A 23,470-nucleotide genomic window follows, 5' to 3' on the forward strand; every position below is an offset into this window, starting at 1 on the left:
GCGGACTATTAAGTATAGTGATGGACCACTCGATTCTTTGTTTGGCACCGCCAGCAAAACTATTTTCCGCCTCTTCCACCGAGCAAAGAAACAGTCAGGTCTGGTTTAAACACAATTTAGGAGTTTGTCTGTTTGTTTGCGAAGCGCACTTTTCTCGGAAAGTTTCCGAATATAACCACGTGGGGTATCAAATGAAAGATATTGATTGATTCAACAGCGGTTACCAAATAGGAGGTGAGGGATTACAAAACGGAAAATGGAAGTGAGATAGGACTTATTCTCGCTGCCGAACTGGCTAGCTCAGAAGCATACAAGCGTGTATCGACGGGTAGTAAAGTAGAGCTGCTCGTAGGTTTCGACGGATTTGAGCGGTAAGATTTCCTCATTATGTTAAGTTGTTTACAGCTCTGTTCTCGTGATTCCCATTAGTCAATTCGGATGTTCATTTTGCGTAGTCCCAAAATTGAAAAAGCGTTCATTAGAACAAGGGCAGGCAGGGCGACTATCTCTGATTACATTAGAATCTAAAGCTTAAGGTATCACGGAGCCTTCGAAAGGTTAGGTCAGAAGCCATGCCTTAAATCAAGCGTGACATTTAACCCCACTTATTAATTAAAGAAGCTTATCTATTATCTGGTTATCGTAGAGACTCCACAGGCTATTTCGGGTTTTGGCCTTCAGGATGTTTTCAATCCGAAAATCGATCGCGCTTTCCAATTTAGAAATCCGAGCAGTGATCAAAAGAATCTATCCATTGCTTTCCACTTGTCTTCGTCCTTCTGTTCTTGCTTCGAAGATCCTTTTAGGTATCCGAGTTTCGTCCATGCGTTGAACGTGACCAGCCGATTTTAGCTTTCAAAGTTTGAGTACTTTGGAAACTTCGCGGTTACCGAAAATTTTATTCAATCTCATTCGCCATTGGTCGTTCTCTCTTAGTTCCTTCTATTCTGCTCAGAAGCCTCCTGTCGAAGTTTTGAGCAGTTTTTCGGAAGTGTGTGTTAGGGTCCACGTTTCGTAGCCATAGCTTAGTACAGACCTTAGTTATGGTTTCGTGTACTCGAAGTTTGCTTTCCTGTAAAAGCAGCTGACTGCTAAAATCCGCAAGACAGAACACAACGCTTTGTTTGGGAGCTGATTTTAGCGTTTTATTTCGTTGATTTTATTCCCATGTTTCGTCAGCTGTATACCAGTATGTGCGTATTTATCCGAAAGCATTCCTAAAGTTCAGCCTAGAAGTATAAAATTGGGCAACGAAATTATTATTAATTCTAACCCTTACATATAATTTGAATTACCACTGTTGCAACTATTATTAACAAAGCTATGCGGGAGGGGAGGGAGGGGCGAGTTACATCGCACTTTAATAAAAAGGGTTTTGAATGGATATCCACGTTTCAGGCTCTTCACTACTTTATAGACTTGCCTCGTCTTTTTGTTCGCAATATTGTCGACAATTTTCTTTAATTCCTCGTCAAAATGTTTTCGCTCGTTGGAGATTGTCATTATTTTCTCATGTTGCCCTTGTATTTCGCTCTATCTATTATCTGAATGACTCGTTTTTCTTGTGAAGTGACTCTTGGCATTCCTCATCAAGCTAATCATTTTTTCGTCGAGGGAATTCATATCCAACCACTTCTTCCGCTGTTTTGATAGGGCGATTTACTATCGGTCATACCAGGTGTCATCTTTAGACTTGCCCGTTAGATTCTGGACAATAGGACCGTTCGGTCTTTTCTACCTCAAATTTTCGAAATGGGTTTGTTTTTAGTCCGCAGGTCTGGAGATGTTTTTTACTATATCGGAACCAAAGTTTGTTCTTTACATCTCACTTCGTAGATGCTAGAGAACCATTTTTTATGGGAAACTTGTCTACCTGGTAGGAGGCAATACCATCTAGGGACGCACATGCCCTTTTGTGAATACGCTGTTGTGAGAAGGAGGTCGATTTTATAATTAAATTTCTGCTTCTTACAAAGTCAATGAGACGTTAGCCGTTGTCATTTGATATTCATGGAGACTCTGAATCCCAGTCGTTCTTCGTTCCTAACTTTGGCATTGAAATAACCGAACAATATCTTGACATCATGGAAGGCAAGTTGTATAGTTCTAGTTGTATAGGTTGGGGTTAGGGTTGACCCATCTTCCAGTTTAATCCCAATTAACGAACGTCTCAAATTCAAACTTTACCGCAGTGCCGCCCGCCCTGTCACGCTCTATTGTTTTGAGTGTTGGCCAACTATAAAAACAACGCAGGACGCCTCGCGGTGATGGAAACGAAGATGTTGCGTTGGACCAGTGGCGTAACACTCCATGTTGGCATCCAAAATGGGGATATCCGCGATCGATGGTATGGTCACGTAATTCACGCTAACGAGAATTCACTTGCCAAGATCAGTCTGAACTTCGAAGGGTCAAAAGGCCGGCAGAGACAATGACGGATTGACACGGTGGACGGTGATTTGAAAGCATCTCGACTTTCATCCAGATCAGACTGTTAAACAGAACAAAGACTGAAGAAGAAAAAGAAGAAGATATTTTGTACAAGCTGAATTGATATACTGAATAAGAAACGTAACGTTCACGACCCTTGTTGATTTCCGGAACTAGTTAACGAAGTAAAGCATTACGTAGGGAGCATTACGTGGCCTTGGTTACTGGCCAGTATATACAAGCATAAACATCGTGTGAAAGTATTGATTCTTCTTCCATCAGTCCTTATTTATTCGAATTTCACTGGACTATCATCATTATCAACGGCACTCGGCGCACTAACCGGTAACTGGGCTAGGCTTGCCTTAGTAAGGGACTCTAGAGATCCCAGTTTTGCCCGGAGATCCACCGATATCGATATCGATATCTCTAAAGGTCTACCACGTCTTCTTTTTCTACCATAGATATTGCCTATATAGACTTTCGGGATGGATTCATCCTCACCCTAGACATTAAGTAACTTATCCACCGCAATCTATTGAGCCGGATTTTATCTACAGCATAATCGTAGTATTGCTCATAAATTTCGTCGTTACAGAGGTGACAGAATTGTCCCTCCTCATGGAGGAGGCCAAAAATTCTTCGGGGGATTTTTCTCTCGAAAGCTGCCAAGAGCCTGGCAAAATCATTGTCTTGCATATTAAGAGCTCTGACCCTATGATGAGACGTTTCGAGCGAAACAGTTTTCGGCTGAGAACCGAGCGCAGATTTCATCATCGCAGGTGCTATCGGTTATGATTTTCGACCCTAGATAGGAGAAATTAGCAATGGCCTTAGTGTTATATTCTCCTATCTTTGTTGTTCTCGTTTGACCAGTGTCATTTGATACTGCTAGTTCTTTGGTTTTTGGTTCTGAAGTTGCCAACATGTACTTCGTTTTACTTTCATTAATATGCAGCCCAAGGAGATATATGCCATTTCATTGGCAACAGAAGAATGTCTGCGACAAAACTGGAGGGGTCGCACCATTCGAATCTGTTCTGACAGTCGGGCGGCATTATCAGCACTAAATGGCAACAACATATCAAGTCAGTTGGTGTGGAGTTGTCATCAGGTGCTGCTGAAACTTGGCCGACTGAACGAAACATTCCTGATGTGGGTGCCGGGGCACTCTAACATCGCCGGTAATGAGGAGGCTGATAGACCGGCTCACCGAGGGTCTGAATCCACAATGGTGGGGCCAGAACCAGCTCTTGGAATCCGACCATCTAGTGTCAAGTCTACTTTGAAGGGTGAAATTGCAAGGATTCACGCAACCGAGTGGAGAAATTTGGACACCTGCCGCCAAGCGAAAATCCTTGTGAAGGAGCCTAGGGACACCAGAGCGGCATTTCTGTTGTCCCTTAAGAAGTGGGACATGAAAACCCTAGTAGGGCTTTCGACGGGACACTGCCCCTTAAACTACCATATGGAAAAGATTGGGGTAGTGGTTTCGGCTGTGTGCAGCCAATGTGAGGAGGAGGAGGAGACTGCCCTGCACTTTTTATGCAGCTGCCCGGCATCCTCAGATCTCAGACGAAGACACCTTGGCAAGGTTTTCTTCAATGAAGAATCTGCACACTCTCTGCCTCTTGAGAATGTTCTCAGATTCGCTAAAGCCTGCGAACACCGTAGGCGGGAAGCCATTGAATAGGCAACTTACGGGGATAGTACAATGGGCCTAATAATGGCCTGAGTGCTCGGAGCTGCGGCTCCCCCCAATTAACTAAACTAAACTAAACTTGGTTAGGGTGCTCCTAAGCAGTTCCATCAATTTTTCCGGGACACCGAATTCTCTCATGGCTGTGCACAACTTTACCCTGGCTTTGCTATAATATGCGATGAAAATTGTTAATGTGATGGCCATATTCGAACGGATTTCAGTCACCTTTCGTAGAGAGTAAATCTGATTTTATTGTCTTGAATGAAACCACAAGTCTGATTTGTTGTTGATTTGCCTGGAGTGAAGCCTCTTTGGTATGGGCCGAAGATGTTCTGAGCGAAAGTATCTGGCCTTGTAAGAGAGCAATGAGTATCTTATATATGGTAATTAGCAACGTGACACTTTTTGCATATATGGGACAGATAATGCCTCATTGCCCCAATCGCCAGGCATTCATTCGCTGGTCCACAGCTTGGACATCAGTTGATGTAGTTGGTCGTCTCTATATTTACAATTTTTCAGCTGATTAATTGTACGGACTGTTTCTTCCTTGCTTAGTGGTAGCAGCATTTGTCTGTCGTCTTCAATTGGCGGAACCTCCAATTTGCGGATATTTGGGTTGTTGAGCAGTTCATCAAAGCACTAAACCCAGCTCGCCAATATGCCCATTCAGTCGGAAATCAGATTTCCCTCTTTGTCTCGTCAGGAAAAGCATGAAGGTGTATGGCTTCATCCTGCTGATTTGTTGGTAAAACTTCTGCGCATGGTGTGGTTACTTCCTGTACCCCCTCCCTCCCAGCCAGGTTTCCTTTTTCTGTTGTTCCACTCAACAAAGTTAATAGTAGGTCTCTGTGCGTGTCCGTTTTCTTTGAGAATGCAGGATTGTCCGGTATGTAGTATTCTTCCGTTCCGTTGCTAGCTTGCATTAATCGTTGAACCAGTCTTTCTGACCCGTTTTTGCAACTGGAGCCAAGTAACATATGTTTGTGGCCATATCAAAGATAACGTTCTTCAGGTGATTGTAAGGGTCATTTGTCGATGCTTCATCTCCAGGACCTCTGTTGTCTGCTGTTATTGGGACATCCTTTTCCGTCTTATCGCTGTTACGGAGGATTGTTGTGTATGTCTTCAGTATTCACTCTCACTTGATTGCCAGGGAGGGTTCAGGATGATTCGGCGTTCAATTCAAATTTGGTAAATTTGGTCGACACTAGGAAAAGCCATTTATCTTTGTAGATCGCATTCTGCACGAATGGCTTGCTAATTTTCGCAAATGGGCGATACTGCTAATGAAATACTCCGCAGTTCGTTATTAGCGTTACATCAGCCTCATATTGGGACTTGGTATAGCCTAGCTCCTTGGCAGCTCCTTTTCTGTACAGGGAGCGCACGTTCCATCAGAAAATACACCAATCGTTGGGCTGTTTTGGTTGCCGAGTTTGCCGATGTAAAATCTGTCCAGTCCTAGGCTCCTCTTTTGGCTTCGTAAGTTCGATTGTCCGTGTGGAGTTGGTGCAATTTATCTTATTTTTACGCGTGGGAGACTCCTGTTCATCCTTCTTCGTCTGCAGTTTTGCATTAAGGAAGAACTACCACGTTCACCACGTGGAGGTGGAAATAAGGTTTAGTAGTAGACCTGGTATTGGTTCAGCAAGCGTTTCTCAGGTTTAATGCTCCACGTTTTCCTGGGACCAATACTATCCTTTGACCTCCCACCCCTATTCGCAAAGTTTGAAGTGAAACCGAATCATATAGTAAATTGATTAGAGTGTTTTGAGGCCTATACATTGCTGAATGATACGTACTTTGGAAAGCTCTACAATATTGAAAGCCTTCTTTCGGAAATAGGACACTAACAGTTGAAACAATTTTGGATAAAGGACACCATGACTATAATTACTCCGTCCAATGATCTGTGACCCAGAAAAATTATATATCTTACGTGATTGATGTCATTTTTTATATCTTATAATTATCATTATTTTCCGCTTTCTCTAGTGAATTGCTCGAATCGAATCGATTGATTAGTCTCTACCGCCATCGAAATTATTGGCAATTCTCCAAAATATTTTCTCGTACCCACAGCAATTATCCGTTAATTTGGCAAATAGTGAACCACTAGCAATTCAATTTTTCACCTGTTGATTTTTGGGTTACGATTACTTCGCCATATTTACCAACAGCCATGAAATCTACACTTGTTGAGTTGAGTTATCCATTCAACCGAAAACCACCTCGCATTCCATGTCTGCACCTGAGACACCTGAGGTACCTGACTGCGGAATGCCGCGCAAACAATGTATCATATGAAAATCGCCACAACATATCTGCACGTATTTATTATGATTACGGGTGCATGCATATTCCTTAGCTCGTAAAAATGCTGTAAGCGATGTAATTCGTATTAGCTTTTCAGCCGACCAAGTATGAAAAGCCTCGCAACATGTTATGCAAATTTTAACCTGATTTTGCACACAATATGTCGGGGTACAGGTACCAGGGCAGTGTGTTGGCGACTTTTCGAGATAAATATGAGTTCTTACATTGTTGTTACTCTGTTCATGCTTAATTATTTTGTGGATGCATGTAAACAGATAAATGGAATGCTTGCCTGGAGGTTGCTAATATAATTTAATTAGATTTGCGGCGACTCTTTAACTAGCGTGAAGCCAACCCGAACAGGAGGAGCTGACTGCATGTTAGAGTGATTAATTCAATTATGGCTAAGTGACAATTTTTGCTGGTACTGCGGTTTCTATTCTTATGCAGTTTGCAGTGTAGGAGGGACATCGTGGGCCTTCGTTCTAAATTACTCAATAGATACTTTAGTATATAGATGCCGACGATTAACTCCGCCATGCTATTAACAAGCCCAGAAGTGTTTGCTGCAACGTACTTTGTACTATCCTCAGTAAAACAAAAATAAAATCCTGAGACCAGCGAAAGAGATAAATAAAGTATAGTTGGAGTTATTCCACTATGCTAAACTCTACCTGATCTCTCTTGGTGGTAGGTCCCGCGACAGGCCGTTGTCATTAGAAACAAGATAATTGGATCGAGTAATACGCCTGGGAAAAATGCTAGGGCATCCACCTTAATCGACGCGCAGGACGGGCCCCGGTCCTGTCGAGAAATGGGCAAGGGTTCTTGACGCATGGACGGCATCAGCACATAAGCAAGTTAGTCCGAACAAAACAAATGCGTTTCTGCACGCTAAATCTTGGCACCCTAACTGGAAAATCCGAGGGCTCGCAGGAGCCCTTCGGAAAAGGCGCATTGATATCTGCGCTCTGCAAAAAAATCCGATGATCTGGTGCCAAAAGCTGCGACATTGAACGCAAACGCGGTAAAAATGGTTATAAACTTCTCTATTTTGGTAGCCCACACACTCAATATGGTGTTGGCATTGTCATCACAGAGGGTTTCCGTGATGCCATTAAAGTGAGATGAAGCTCACCATTATATCAGCTGATCGCACTATTCACTTCTTCACCACGTACGCACCACAGACAGGTCGACCTGATGCCAAGCAAAATACCTTTTGGCAACTTCTCGAGGAAAAGACTTGTCACGTGCGTGCTGACGACTATATCATCATTGTCGGCGACCTTAATTGTCATGTGGGTGAAATGGCAGACGTTAACATGTGCCATGGGGGAAAGGGGTTTAGAGCACGCAATGAGGGTGGCGAGCGTATAATCGATTTTGCAGACATCCATGACCTTGTACTTATGAATACATGGTTCATCAAATGATGGTCTCATCTTCCTACATTTTATAGTCGAAACAGTAAAACGAAAATCGCCTATATTCTTATAATATGCCGACATTTTACCACCGTCACTGATTGCAAACCCGTCCCCTATGAGACCATTGCACCTCAACATCGGCATCCTGCGAATTAAGCCAACAAACAGCGTGAGGAACGCACTGACCCGCTGCGCACTAAATGGTGGAAATTTCGTGAGAAGAAAGAAGAAATGATCTCACTTACGAGATTACCAAATGAAAGACACTATCCACAAAGCGACCTCTGCAACCCTCGAGGTCACTAAGCCAGGAAAGAGGTACATCAACCGAGATACTTGGCTTTCGAATGACGATGTTGAAATGAAGGTCAGTGAAACGAAATGCCTCTACCACAAATTTCTCGACGATAAAACGCTCCCCACTTGGCAAATTTATAAGAATGCCAACCGGGAAGCAAAGAAAGCGATCGCCATCACCCCGGTGGACCGTTTCAAAAATCTTTATGATAAACTGAACACTCGGGATGGCGAGAGAGATTTGTATCGACTTAGCAAAAGCCGAAAGGAACGCACACAGGATATCGAACGCTTCGGTTGCGTTAATGACAAGAACGATACTTTCCTTGCCAACTGTCAACCCGCAACGGATAGATGACGAGAATACTTCGAGCAGATTTCAACTGAAGAATTTGTTCGTCCTCCACTTCCACATTCATTGCCGACATTTGGAGCAGTTCCACTTGTCAGCGCAACTGAAGGCGAGGAGGCAATAAAACGAATGAAATCAGGGAAAGCCACATGACCTGACCACATTGCATCTGAGCTCTGGAAAGCGAAGAGCTGAGACCCAACACTGTGGCTCAGTGCTTTCTTTAATCGGGCTATTCAGGAAGGAAGAACACCATCTGACTGGCAAGGAAGTACCACTGTTCTAATATGAGAAAAGAAAGGTAGTCCAGCATAATGTTCAAATTACCATCCGATCCGGTTACTTTCCCATGCCATGAAGATTTTTGATTGGATTCTTGACAACCGTATTCCCGAAATCGTTCAAATAACCGTGAATCAAGCCGGATTTATAAAAAACTGCGGAACTACTGACGCAATGCACGCTACGCGGTTATTCATGGAGAAAGTCCGTGAGAAGCATCGCCCTCTTTACATTGTATTTCTGGATCTAGAGAAAGCGTTTGACCGTGTGCCACACGAGCTCGTCTGGCATGCTCTACGACAACCCTTAGTGCCAGAAGAACTCGTGTGCTGGGTTCAATTTCTCTACCACGATCCGAAAAGTAAAGTTCGAAATGTGGCAGCTGTATCAAAACCGCTTCGTGTCTCTGTTGGTGTTCATCAAGGAAGCGCCCTCTCACCACTCCTCTTTGTTCTTGTTATGGATACTGTCACACGGGACATCCAAAGTCCAGCGCCCTATGCACTGTTTTATGCAGATGATGTTTTCCTAGGATCTAATAGTAAAAATGGTCTCGAGCAACACGGTCTCAGATTGAATCTAAACAAAACTGAATTTTTACCGATCGATCCCCATGAAACAGGCACAATCACTGTCAGCGGCAGTGATCTGCCCAGAACTGAGCTATTTAAATACCTCGGGTCAACGCTATCAGCTAATGGAGAACTGCGTTATGAAATTGCTTCGTGCATTAACGCCACCTGGATGAAGTGGCGTTCCACAACTGGTCTTCTTTGTGAATGACGTATCAACGAACACCTCAAATCTGAAATTTACCGGAATATCTTGTCGCTCTCTATGGTTCTGTGTGTTGGCTGACTATAAAAGACAATGAACGGCGTCTTGCGTTAATGGAAACGAAAATGTTGCGTTGGACTAGTGGCGTGACACGTTTTGATCACATCCGAAATGAGGTGCTCAGAGGTGGCGGTGAGAAAGACAACCCTGCCGGCCAAACCAAAACCAAGTGGCCGAGAAGAACCTCCATAGTGCTGGCACCGGGAGACGCTGTATTCACTTTGGCTTGCCGGCCGTTATGCAGTAGGCGAATGCTCCAAAGACCTAATCAGGGCGATCAGACCCGAGTCTGCACGGTAACTCATCTGAAGTCGCAATTTGGTCACGAAACCTTACCAGGGGTATACTGGGAACCAAGATAGCCCCTGGACTCTCATACTTCGGGTGAATTCCCGTTGTATGTGAGTACAGGTCGGTTGTTTGCGGTTGGCCCCCTAGTGGGAGTTTCATGGGGGTTGTGGTTATGCTCAAGCGAGAAGATACCTTCGGGCCTCGGCGTGGTGTTGCGTTTCAACACGGGTGGCGTACTTCTTAGTTCGGTAGAGATTTAGGTAGATCTTGCATCCACCAGTATGAATACAGCAAACAGTCAAACCGTAATTAATACTTCAATATCAAACTACCTTGGATCTGTAGGTTCCCACTGAAGCACGAGTATTTACGTTCCGCTAATTTAATTCCTAGTGTGATTCTCTTATCGGGGGAAAATTCCAAAAATACCAAGACCACATTTCAAAATAAATACAAATTTGTTGGTAAAGAACTCCGTTCAGCCTTTGACAATTGGTAAGGCAAACATTCCAACAAGTCTACCAGCTATAAATAAAGTGCCAACTTAATATATCTTTTGCACTCGCATTTATTTGAAAATATCTCAAATATTTATCCAATCATTTCGAATTCATTTCCTAATCCAAGCTTTTGTCAACAAATGTAAGCTTCAAGCTTTGACTATGTAAATCTAGATTTGCAACTGATTATTCTAAATTTTCTTCGTTATTTTTATTGATTTTCTTCTTTTCTGCTTATTTTTCAGGTGACGGATGCGTGGAGAAACCTTTAAGCTCACTTTGGAGAAATTACACACAAAATCATAAGCCAGACATTATTATGCGAATGCGAGTATGCGCTTCGGGGTTGAAGGCAACGACACGACAGCACGGGCTCACGGAATACTGGGCTCATAGGATAACGCATTGTTGTGCTCCGAAAAATTATCCAAGGCTCTTCTGTTGGGTCTACAGGCATGAAGGACGAAAAATGAAGCATGAGATGCGATGTCATGCTGTACTATGCGCTAAGGAGTCAATAGCAAAAGCGATTTGCAATACGCTTAGGGTGAGTTGTAATCTTTGGTTATTTAAGTCTTAAGGGGGCTATCCTGTGTGAAAGGCGTTTTTTCGCTTTTTTTAGATTTTTTTTTTGTGAAGAACTGGATAAAGATACAGAGACGAATTTTTCACCGTATATTTATTAATATTTTGAGCATGCGTAATAATTTTTCCAGCCCGATAGCATAGTTCGTTATTGAAAGACAGGACAATTTGTACACCCATCTCCAAAACAAGGTGCTCTTCTGCTGCTACGCTAGAGGACGTTGCGACCGCCTTAAAGAAAAAGAAGTAAACGGCATTTTAACGTGCAGACTTAACACAGTCCGCAAACTAGGATTTAATAATCCTATGTTAAAAGCCAAATTTTTGGTGCCGTGTTAAACACTTTTTTTTTTTAATTTTGGTGTTTTTTCGAGGCTGCTTCAATGAACAAAAAAACTACTTAATAAATCACAATTATCCTAGTTTGCGGAATAAGTCATGAAAATTTCAAAGAATTTCGTTGGATAGATTTTGGGCTATGGTGGCAGCCGATTTTGAACATGCAGTTTCGAGAAAAACGCATTTAAACGGTAGAATGTGATTTTTAACCATACAATCTTGACTGATCCGGATGGCTCAAGTGGTTAGAGCGCTGGACTGTCGCAGCGGAAGGTCGCGGTTCAAATCTCGCTGGGGGCAGAGGAATTTGTTATCGTGATTGGATGTCGGACACCAGTCGACTCAGCTGTGAATGAGTACCTGAGTCAAATCAGGGTAATAATCTCGGGCGAGCGCAATGCTGACCACATTACCTCCCACAGTGTACTGTGGTGTACCGTTACGGTCTTGAATGAAGTGCTCTAACACACTTCAAGGCCCTGATCCAATATGGATTGTTGCGCCAACGATTATTATTATTAATCTTGACTGATAATTAATCTGCTATACTTGGTCCATAAAGCTTCGGTTTCTTCAAGAAAGACATGTACAACTTTAGCTTCAATTCTTGTCCTTTTAGCGAAGTCATTCGAATGTCATTCGGACCGATAAATACGCGCTTTATTACGGCTATCGACATAAATCTGGCATGTGACTTATTACATTTTTAACACTATAATTTCCGAACGACTCCGGATAGTAAAAAATCATTTGGCTCATATATTTTACACTATATTTAGATACAATTGATGCTAAAAAAAATTCGAATCCGCGGATCCGACACACCGGATGACCCCCTTAAATACGGAAATAGCTCATCCTTGGACATGAGGGTTTACAATTAATTGTTAATATCTGGACCTGGGGTGAAAATTATGGGGCCGGACTTTTATCTCTTTAGGTTTAACCATTTCGTTGTGTGTCTCTGTTTCTGTTCCATAAGGAAATTCCGGACCCATGTCGTTGGATATTTTGTAACGAGTATACTACAGAAGCTGATTAAAATTTAATGTTGCACTTACACCACTCTTATATGTTGGACAATGTTAATGAAAACATAATTCAACTTACAGAACTTGGTAATGATGAGTATTGCTTCGCGAGTTTGTTTTCATGTGAATATGTATGTGTTTTTGAGGTGGGGAGAGGCAAAGTCTCTGAGCACTCAGACTCTAGTGGTCCATTGTACTCGATTTTCCCTTGTAACAGAAGATCCCAGTTTCGTTTATGTATCGCAGGATGTCCGTTAGTGGATGTGATGCTACCCGTTGCAGCTGTAGCACATCAACACCAAAAATCTGATGACTGATGCGTCCATAGACGACGCATTACAGGATGGTCACGTATCATCTTGGAGTGGTTTGAATAAGCAAATCCAAAGGCTGCAAATTGAGTAATGGATTCAGAGCTGCGCCGGATGTCCTGTTCATGGCACCGGTTATACTTACACAAATAGTCCTTTGTAGTATGGCTAGTTTACAGCGAAAACCTTTTGTTCCACCTTAACCTACCACACTACGGATGTATAAGCGAACATTGGCCTAATGGTAGCAATATATATCCACATTACTACCTGAGGCCTAAGTCCCCATGTTGAGGCAAACATCCGCCAACAGAATCCATAAGTTGTGAGAGCCTGTTTCATCTTTACCTCTACATGTCCGTTCCTAAGCAGCTTCTTGCCTAGGATAACTCCCAGATATTTCACTTCTTTGAACAGTTGAAGGGGTTGTATCCTTCATCTCTAAAAGACAAAGTCTTTGGATTTATTGAAAGTCCATGCCTGAAACACCAACCGTCAATCAAATCGCGTCGCGTTGTATATTTTTACACACCATTCCGAGATCTCGAGCAACAACTGGTCATCCGCATAAGCGTGAATGTGTATTGTAGTGAGACGATCAAGATACTCCACAGAAGTGGCGAAAGCACACCTCTTGAGGGCAGCCTTTCGTCACTTCCGTTGTTAGGTAGCGATCAACATGTACTTCAGCACACAGCAATCTCTGCGTTAGCATAGGGTAAAATCTTTAAATTAAAGTTTCATCAACGCCATGCTCTTCGCCAGCATCACAGAACTTTTGGAAGGACGCACAGTCAAACGCCCCTTCAATGTCCACGAACACCTCCTGTCATACTCACCCTCCAGAGTTGCGTCCTCTATCTTTAAAACCAAAGAGTGAAGGGCAGGCTCACAACTCACTTTCTACGTTGGTAAGGATGTTGGTTTCCATTTATCATAGTTGGTGCGACTTTCCCACGAATGTGACACTCAACCAGTCTCTCCAGACATTTCAGCGAAAATGATGTTAAGCTGGTTTGCCTGAAGTTCTTTGGGGTAGAATAGTCATCTTTTCCAAGCTTAGGTATGAAAACTACCTTGACTTTCTGCCAAGAAGAAGCCATGTAACCCAGAGCAAGACATCCTCGAAAAATATTTCTTAGAAATTGCTCTAAGTGCTCCATACCCTCCTTCCATCCATGCCAGGTGCTTTAAAGTGTTCAAAGCATAAGATAGGAGCTCTCGTTATTTTATTTGTAACAACAACTCGCTATGTCCTAAGTTCTGTTGCAACACCTTCGTGTTGAAAGGTTCGCAGAAATCGCCAATTTTCTTGCTCCCTGTTCTCCCGGGTTGTGTACTTCCAAAGGAGTCTGCACAGACTCAATTTTGAGCTCGTGAAAGTACCATCGGGTTTTCTAAGAGAGTCCAACTTGGCCGACTCATCATTATTGACGACTCTTCACAGCCTGGAAATCTCCCTTTCACCTTCCAGTTCTTCACAGTATGCTCTAAAAGAGGCTCGTTTCGAACTTTTTACGAGCCTCTTTTATTCACGCTGCGAGTTCCCGAAGTTTAACCCATCTTCATTTTTATTACTTTTGTAAGTATGATTTAGAAGTCGTCTGGTTAATTTCCTAACTCTTTGCAGTTCTCAGTTCCACCATGGAACCGTTTTACCGCTTTGGTCTCGGAAAATTGCACAAGTCTCTTCAAAGCACTCTGAAAGTGTGCTATTCAGAGTTTCCAATTGATCTTCTATTGCCAAAGTAGTCCTTGGGCCACTAGGGAGCTTCACTGTGTTGCCAAGAAGTTCATTGAACTTTGTGAAATCCGCTTTGCCAGGGTTCCACCTTTGGATTACACACTGTTCGCCTGCAATAGTCAAACTAAATTCTAAGGAATGGTAATCTGAGAGTGAGACTTCATCTAGCATTCGTCAGTCTATAAGCAAATCTAACAACTTTGGAGTGTTGATTATGAAGCCAACGTCTCCTTGGTCCCACGAACGCGGGGATGCACACTACACTCGCGGCCATCAGGGCAGCTGACGTGATCAAATCAAACAGCTTCGCTCTTCTAAGATTGCATTTGCTACAGTCCCCACAAATGTGCTGAGCGTTTGCATCACAGCCTATTAAAAGTCCAAGCCCACTTGATTCTGTATACTCTACCAGATACTTTAGTTCTTGCATTGGTGGAGGACACAAAGAATCATATCGTAAGTAAGCAGAGGCAACTATCACGTTTCTCCTCTTACCACTAACTTGGTATTGTAAGTTGACCGCAATAAGGCTCTGGGAACAAAATTATCTCAGCATGTTTGCCTCTAACAATTTTTACATCAGCGCGCAGGCCCTCGGTCTCGAGGATCTCCCATCGAAGAAGATGCTAGTTCCCTTAACCTTTGCCAGCCTTGCTACCAGTAGATAGGAAGACGCTTTGGCATGCTGTAAGTTACTTTGTCGATCTCTTGTGTTTGAAGACATAAGTGTAGTCTAATATGAAAACCGTCGAGAAGTTTGCTGCGTCCAGTGAGGTTACCAGCTTGTTCTCACTTTCACCCGAAAGGTCCGCTTCCTTTGGCCCAATTTCTCTGGATATCGCCATACCCAATAGTGTAGCAATGCCCATGTTCTCATTCCTAAGAAACTTTTCCAGGTGTAGTAGCGGAAAAGAAGGTTCTGACAGGGCCTGTAGTCCCTCCTTCTTTGTGGCTAAAGTTTGCTTTTGCCGCGCCTCCCTCTTCCGATTTAGGAAGAGTTAGGCAACAGCGTCACCGTCCAGTTCCTCTCATTAAGGAGTTCCTTTACTATCCTTTCTAACTGACCGCGCCGTAGATGCCGGATGTAGATTTTCCACTGAATGGGAGAACATGTCTTCCACAGATTTTGCCCTGGGGGAACATGAATCTGGTGAGGCTTCCAAAATCCGTGCCTTGACCATGACTAATTTCTCAAATCGCAAGTGGATTTGAAGTCTGTGACTTCCTACCACTTATAAAAATACAATACTTTGTTTCTATCTTCATATGTTTTCAGAAACCCTTAGTGTAGTAGTAAACTACCAGAGGCTCCCCACTACGACAAGGTGGTGTCCGAAGGGGAGTTCATGTAGAAATCTGAACCACTTCCTTAGTTGTATGAATCCTGAATCGTTCTATTAAAGGACTATGTTCTCTTTGCGACTGGCCTTCAGTACTTATCGCATTAGCGAAACTTGAAAGCTTCTCGAAAAGTTTTCCGTTTTATCTAACATGAGAAGACGGTACACTACGGAAAACAACTCCGGTTCGCTTTTCATAATTATCAGCGGCGCAACAATCGGTATCCGGTCTAGGCCTGCCTTAATACGGAACCCCAGACACCCCGTTTTTCCGCCGAGGTCCACCAATTCTCTATCGACTTCTCGCGTTCTGGCCTACACTATTGTTTCATTTCAGGCAGAGTCTGCCTCGTCTTCTTTTCTACCATAAATATTGCCCTTATAGACTCCTTGGGCGAATTTTATTCAAAACCGGACGGCCGTGGTACCGCTCAAAGATTTCGTCGTTATGTTGGGTACGGAATCGTCCATCCTCATGTATCGCAGTTTTTTTTTTGTTAAAAACCCAGGTTTCCGAGGAGTACATAAGGACGGGCAAGATCGAAGTTTTGTACAGTAAGAGCTTTGACGTTTCGAGCGAAACAGTTGAAATAGGCTCTGTTGGCAGCCAACAACCGTGCGCAGATTTCATCGTCATAGCTGAGCCCATTCCAACAGTTTTTCCGTCGCTTGCCGCAGAGAGAAAATCTGATCTGTTGCTGATGGGTGGGGGATGGGCCAGTGATGTTTTGGGCGTATGGGGTTATCCGACCTAGCAAGATAGCGGAGAATATCTTATTGATGGAGGAGAAGTTCAGAAAGATTTAAGCGCGTAACACCCAAACTAACATCCGTTGAACACTCAGAACAGTGGATTCGATTAGATTCGAGACAGTAAACTTATAAAGCCATATTGTCATTTCGCTAAGAGTTGACTAAAGAGCACGGCCAGCCGGTCATTGCCACATCTCTCGAGGATTTTGGAGTAGGAGGAGAAGAAGAGCGATATTTTTCAGGAGCTTTTGTGAACATGAAAAAGGCTTATATATAGTGGATAGATACTTAAAGTCAGATAAACGTACTGTTTAGTGTTTAGGAGGAAAGCATTAGGAAGCCCGCCTGAACTGACACCGATATTGGTAATAATTTTGCCAATAAAGAACTCACCCAAGGGAGGGGGAGAAAAAGGAGAGCAATTCAAAATAATTTACACGCAGATAGCGGGCAGGAAGGGATTTGTTTTCCAGTTGGAAGTGAGAAGAAGGAGTTGACAGTAAAACCACGAAATTTGACTAAGGTGGAGAAAAACTGGGCAGATTTGCGAGATCTATGAATGTAAGACTGGAAAAGATTAAAATTACCTCTCTCTACAGTGCCTTTAACTATTATTCCGCACCACTTAGTGGCTTTATTCACCATCAAAATCACGAAAGAGCGCGGTGCTTTGAAATCACCATTTTCTGGGTTTCTGGAGTTAACTAAATTGGATAAGAGTTCAGTAAAATTACGGAAAAATGGGCGTTACTTGAGCGCAGCACGTTGAAAAAGATGAGATTGATAGTGCCTTTAAAAAGATACCTGCTAAACAAGATAAACTTAAACAGGATAGAAAGTTTTTAGAAAGCGGTGGTACGAGGTGATCGCTGGGCTAGTTGTGCATTATTTTGTTTTATTTTTTTTCGTGAAATGAGTCATTATTTCAATTTAATCATCATCATCATCACCAACAGCGCAACAATCGGTATCCGGTCTAGGCCTGCCTTAATAAGGAACATCCCGGTTTTGCGCCGAGGTCCACCAATTCGATATCCCTAAAAGCTGTCTGGCGCCCTGACCTACGCCATCGCTCCATCTTACGCAGCGTCTGCCTCGTCTTCTTTTCCTACCATAGATATTGCCCTTATAGACTTTCTGGGCTGGATTATCCTCATCCATATGGATTAAGTGACCCGCCCACCGTAACCTATTGAGCCGGATTTTATCCACAACCTGACGGTCATGGTATCGCTCAATTTAATACTCTAGAGTTATGGACTGATTTTTGTCTAGCCTCCGGAAGATTTACATGATGATGTAATTGTTTCCTTAATTTGAAGGGCTTTGCAGCGGACGCATGCAAGTGCGAATCGTTATGGCCATGACATCAAAACACAATTTTTGACAGCGAAAATTGTTTTTAATAACGGAATATCCGCGTTATCTGGAACTATAATAATTGGCAGCGGTTGGCACTTGGGCTTTTACGTCGTCTCAATCACCGATAGGACTTCGTACTTCTACAGAATCTCTAACCAACTACAGCTCGCAAATAACCTTGGACATCTGCTTCACCTTCGCAAAGCTAAAGGATACAAGAGAAAGAACGAGCCGAATCTTAAATTTAGTTTTCTTTAGTTTTTGTTCAAATACAACTTAAAATGCCGCAAGAGACTGCCCAGGATCATTTTTTTTTCACTCTCTCGTTCTGTTCTTTTCTGCAGCCGATCCGCTTGGCTGTTTTTTATCTCTTAAAGGTTGGTCGTTTCCGCTCACGATGTCTTCCAGAATAGAGGTAAGATCATTGGTAAATGCCGTGACCGTACGGGTGCCGCTGTTTTGACGTAGGGATCCAGCAGCGTGGGAGACAGTTCAGCTTGTCTCCTACATTCTGGAGGACTGCTCTTAGAAGAGACTAAATGAGCAGCTCATATAGCCCCTGTCAGTAAGTGAGACCGCTAAACTTAACCACTAATTAGCAGAGCTAACGCTGTGCGATATGAAGCAGTTGGGTGACACAGTCGGCACCGAGCTACTGCAATCTTTGAGGCTGCAGAGGCTCCTGGAGAGTACACAGGCCATCCTGGTATGTGCAGATTCGGAGTATCTGAACACGTGAGCGACCATCCCGTTGGTTGGCGAAGTGTCTCGAGACAACTCTTTGGACTGCTAGCTGAAATGTAGCACCATGTCGCCTCATAATCTACAACCCCTTAAGCTGACGCAACTACCTAATCGATACAGGTGCTGAAGTTTCGGATGTTCCCGAATCCTGGTGTCGCCATCATTATATTAGCAAATTCTTCTTCGATCCGCACATATGGCTGAAGGTAGGTAGACTTGACTTTAGGACTTCGACGAGCGTTTTCTTCGCGCTTCGTTATTGCGGAAATCACAGTATTCCCATCTTAGGCGCGGATTTCCACATCAATAGTACCGGCTCCCCAATTTTTTGTGCGTCCATTACCACCGCAGAAGCTCGCAGTTGTGCGGAAAGAATTCAAAGAACTTCTTAGGCAGGATAATTGTAGACTTTCAGACAGCTGTGGGTCTTCGTCGTTTTTCATGATCCCTAAACCAAATAGCGAATGGAGACCTTGTGGCGACTACAGATTTATAAATTCTCAGACGATTCCAAACGGATACCACACCAAACTCATTGACGATTTTGCGCGCTCTATCGCAAACGGCCAGTCACTTCCGATTCAACACGATTCTGGAAAAGATGACGTAGTTGCTGTCCCATGTTGCAGAGGCCAAGATCTCCGCCCCGCAATTCTTCAGAGCTTGAGGACCAACTCCAAATACACATATAGCGAGTTTCCTATATCAGACCTCAGACAAGCGACCAATGCCATATATTCCAACCGATTTGCGAAAAGAAATATTTCACGGCGTTCACGAACTAACGCAGCTAGCCATTTAGACAACGAATCGATTTCTGGCCGTCCATGAACAAGCACATTAATTCTTGGGTCATCGCATGCCAGAAGTACAAAACAACAAAGCATGTGAGAAAAGAGGTAGGAGTGTTCTCTCGGGCCAGCAAGCGTTTCCACAGCATCCGCTTCGACATAATTGGCCCTTTGCGAGACACGGCTTCATGTATTGTCGCACAATCATCGATAGGCTCACACGGTGGCCTGAGATGGTACCTCTGAAAGACATTACTGCATAATCTTGTCCTGAGGCCCTCTGTCGAGAATGGATTCCAACATTTTAGTGTGCCAGCAATTATAATCACCGACCAGGGAATGCAGTTTGAGTCCTCACTTTTCGGGACTCAACACTACCAGTTTGTTGCGTGTACTCAGGGACGCAGTATCGGACCTGAAGCCACCACCACCCATCAACCACGCGAAAACCGACGCTGACGTGCCCAGGTATCTTGAATCCTGCACTCATGTCCTAATTAGAACTCTTGGAAACCACCTTACGAGGGCCCCTTAGAAGTTGTCGAGCGAGGCTCACACGATTATAGCCTCAACGTCGGGGCACAGCCAAGAGGGTCTTCTTGGCTCGACTAAAGCCCTTCTTTCAGAAAGAAAACGCAACAAGGAGGAGAGGCGCGTGACGGGTCTATTTTGATTTGCGACAGCCGAGTTGAGGGAGCCGTGCTTCTTGTTCTTCGTTGAAACCCGTTTGGGGGTAGAGTGTTTTGGGGGCCCGGATGGGGTGGGAACCGGTCATCATAATTTTCTTTTCTTCAATTTTTCGGTTGTGTACTTTCTGAGAATCAGTCCTTGAAATTATTGATCCCTTCCTGACCCCTGAATGTTACATAAAACCTTATATATAGATATAGCAATTGCTCTTATAAGATCCTTCAAATAATTTTCATAGAAGAAAAAAGTGTTTCCCGAACAACGAAGTTTTTGACTATATTGAACTTAAAAATAAATCTTATCTACTTCTGTCTTTCCCTTTTATCTTTTTTTGAATTTTATTCAATTCGTAATTTCAATCATGAAAAGGCATTAAAAAAATATTTCATTTTCATTTTAGGAAAATCTGGATCGTGCTTTAAGAGACTTCAAGCGTGAGAAAATATCCAAGCAGAATGCACGTCTGAGCTTGGCGAATGCTGTTTATGAAAATCCCAGTCTTCCTCGTCGCAAAATCTTACTCAGCGTTGGAGGAAACAACTACAGACCACCCCTGGAAAGATCTAAATCTGCACCAAAACTAATGGCTATTGAGGAGGCTATCGGAGAAGAAGGTGAAGAGGAGGAAACGAATGAGCCAGAGATGCCATCGTGCTGTGTAAAGGACTCTCTATACCCCGCGATGACTCTGGGTCGGCGAAGGTGTCGACGAGGACATTCAATTCGAAGAACCGGAAAGTATCCATCGAAACCACAAATGCCAAGCTTTGAAGCGGGGATTGTGGAAACCAAAGAAACAAGTCCTGAAGAGGAGACTACATCACCAGAATTCCTGGAATCACCTCAGTGTTGCGAAAGGCGATGTGAAATCACAGATGTGGAAGAGGAACCAAGTAAAACTTTAAGTGAATGTTGCAGAGCAAAATCTGTATCCAGTTTGGTTTCGGAAGAAGACGAGGTAGATAAATTACTAAGCAGGAACGACTATGATACCAATTCCCCACTATCAAATGAATTGCTCTCCTATTTCGACATGAAAATGAGACCAAGGACCGCAAGTCTTACAAACTTGCAGGACATAAACATCATGTTCGAGCCAACACCAACACCCAATGACAAGGCTCGGCGGAGAGCTACCTTGAGTTTGGACAATTTGGACAGCTATAGTGATGAAGAGAATGAAGATGAATACGATGACGAAGACGAGGAAAGTGATGATACTTACTTCCGCCAAACAGCAATCCTAAACTTGCTCCATAATGAGTCTATTCTCAAATCGGGAGGAATGTCTGCGGTCGGCGGGAACTCTGTTTCGGGCCCTCTTTTTGATAGCGATGAAGGGTCAATTTCAAGCGGCTGCGAAACGGCAAGTACTGTAACAGCTAATGTTGACGACAGCTCCTTGAGGTACATACAAAGTCAGGACCAAGAAGCGCAGCAGCAACAGCCAAGTCGAACCCAATGTCTAAGCGAGAAAGGAGCAGAACTTGTTTTCAAAGAGGGTGACCAAAATCAAGAAAAGCTAAGTATTCAGAGCAATGTTCGACAATCTACCGTCGCCTTCAAGTTACCAAACTCTAATGCAAAGCATTGTAACGGTAGGAGCCATAATCGCAATCAAAGAAGCAAAGACGGAGAAGAAGTCTCTGACTCTGAGTTCAGCGACGAATCGGGCTACGTGGAATTCCAGGATAACATACTATTACGTCACAAGAGTGTTGCTGTGTAAACTATAAACCTAATGTTATCTTGGTTGAACGCTTTCACTGTAGGTGATTATTTTAGTTAACATGGGCTCCATTGTCGTAACACTCGAAAATGGAGACTACCTATTGAAAAACTCATCTCAATTGACCTAAAACTATGAACTTATGGCTCTATGATCTCATACGAGAAATATGCAAATGAATTTAGGCACGTGAGACCAACTAAGTGAAGAGGACCAACTTCCATACCATAATTGAGCAAGACGAGGCGAGTTGAGTTAATAAGAATTTTAAATGACCAACATTGAATATGTATTAAAGTATATCGTGAAGAACGCAAGCGAATAATAAATTGGATATTTGATTGTTTGACGCGAGTGCGAGTAAATATTTTGAACCGTCCCAATAATGGTTACCGCAAACACTCATAAAGTCCCCTGGCCCGTACACATGAGCTCATGTGAGACAAGTACAAACGAGGTTGCGAAAGAGGAGTATCTTCACAGGAATCTTAGTTCTATAGTAAAAGGAGATAGAAGGAAACTTCTATTTTTGGATATTCAGTGTCATCAGGTGGCAATGTCCCGCTGGATTGACCTTACAATAAGATTCTTAACAAAGTCAACATTTTGCACCGCAAGTCATTACAAGTAAATTTTCAGAATCGGTTTTCATTAGATAGTTCCGTCCCCAGTAATAGACTAACCGTTACTCGTAGCCAAAGAGGAAACCAATTTAGTATTAAAATAGAAATTACTTAACACTGAACCAGCAGCAAGAAAGCGACCCCCAGGAGCCCTACAAGATATATCAAACAGACAAACCCATATTTATTTGGAATTCCACGTTTACAGGAGCGAAAAATTCAAATTTTCCAGACAGGATTTCAGCTCAGATACTCATCCAGTTTCGTGAAAATGTTCACCTTATTGGCGGTGATCGAAAATTTAGCAGAAATGATAGGACCCCCCTTAGAGAATATAACTTGTTGTCTACTATTTACTTGTTCATGTACTACATATCCAACTTGAGTCACAGATAATTAGAATGTTGTAATTAGTTCTATTTAATAATTGTGTTGTTTATAGCTGAGACGAACCCATAAAACTATTTACTTGCTAAACTTGGATTACATACTATAAACTAAATGCAAATGTTATTCGTTGTAATTCGTGTTTAATTCCAGAAAACTGGAAACAAGTTACACTTTCAAGTTGTATTTATTTGTTAAATACTTGGTAAAGAGAGAAGCAAGCAAGTGTTGTGTTGACTAAATTGTATTTCTTTTTTATTGAAATTTATTATTGATTAGAAATGTAATAGATAAATTACATTGTATGGTACACTATTGTGTAGTTACTTGCAAGAGATATAAATAAAATTATGTTGAAATAAATAGGACTGAATTTTTATCATAATTTTTACGATAACTCCCTCAAGGGAATCAGAAGGATGACAATTTTCAATTGGCCGCGAGGTTCCGCGGAGATATTTTCCTTTCCTAAAAGCGTTGCTTAAAAGCTCTTGCATTTCCTGATCACCCGTTTAGTGAGTAAATACATTTCCTTTCTCTTCGTCAGTCTTTCTCTCGCGCAGAAGCGGGGTTGGCCCGTCTTGATCGGTTGCGCCAATTT

At 42.9% G+C, this 23,470-nt stretch overlaps 1 protein-coding gene across 1 annotated transcript in view; it reads left to right on the plus strand.

Annotated features, from left to right (window-relative positions):
- LOC119658862 overlaps nt 1-23,232 on the plus strand; it is a 361,537-nt gene extending 338,305 nt beyond the window's left edge. Inside the window, exons 6-7 of the mRNA XM_038066618.1 lie at nt 10,686-10,987; nt 20,531-23,232. Of these exons, the coding sequence (XP_037922546.1) occupies nt 10,686-10,987; nt 20,531-21,859 (1,631 nt within the window). The 3' untranslated portion in view covers nt 21,860-23,232. The remainder of the gene's footprint in view (nt 1-10,685; nt 10,988-20,530) is intronic.
- The last annotated feature ends 238 nt before the right edge of the window (nt 23,233-23,470 follow it).

Source organism: Hermetia illucens, chromosome 6, assembly GCF_905115235.1.
Source record: "Hermetia illucens chromosome 6, iHerIll2.2.curated.20191125, whole genome shotgun sequence".
Taxonomy (NCBI): Eukaryota; Metazoa; Arthropoda; class Insecta; order Diptera; family Stratiomyidae; genus Hermetia; species Hermetia illucens.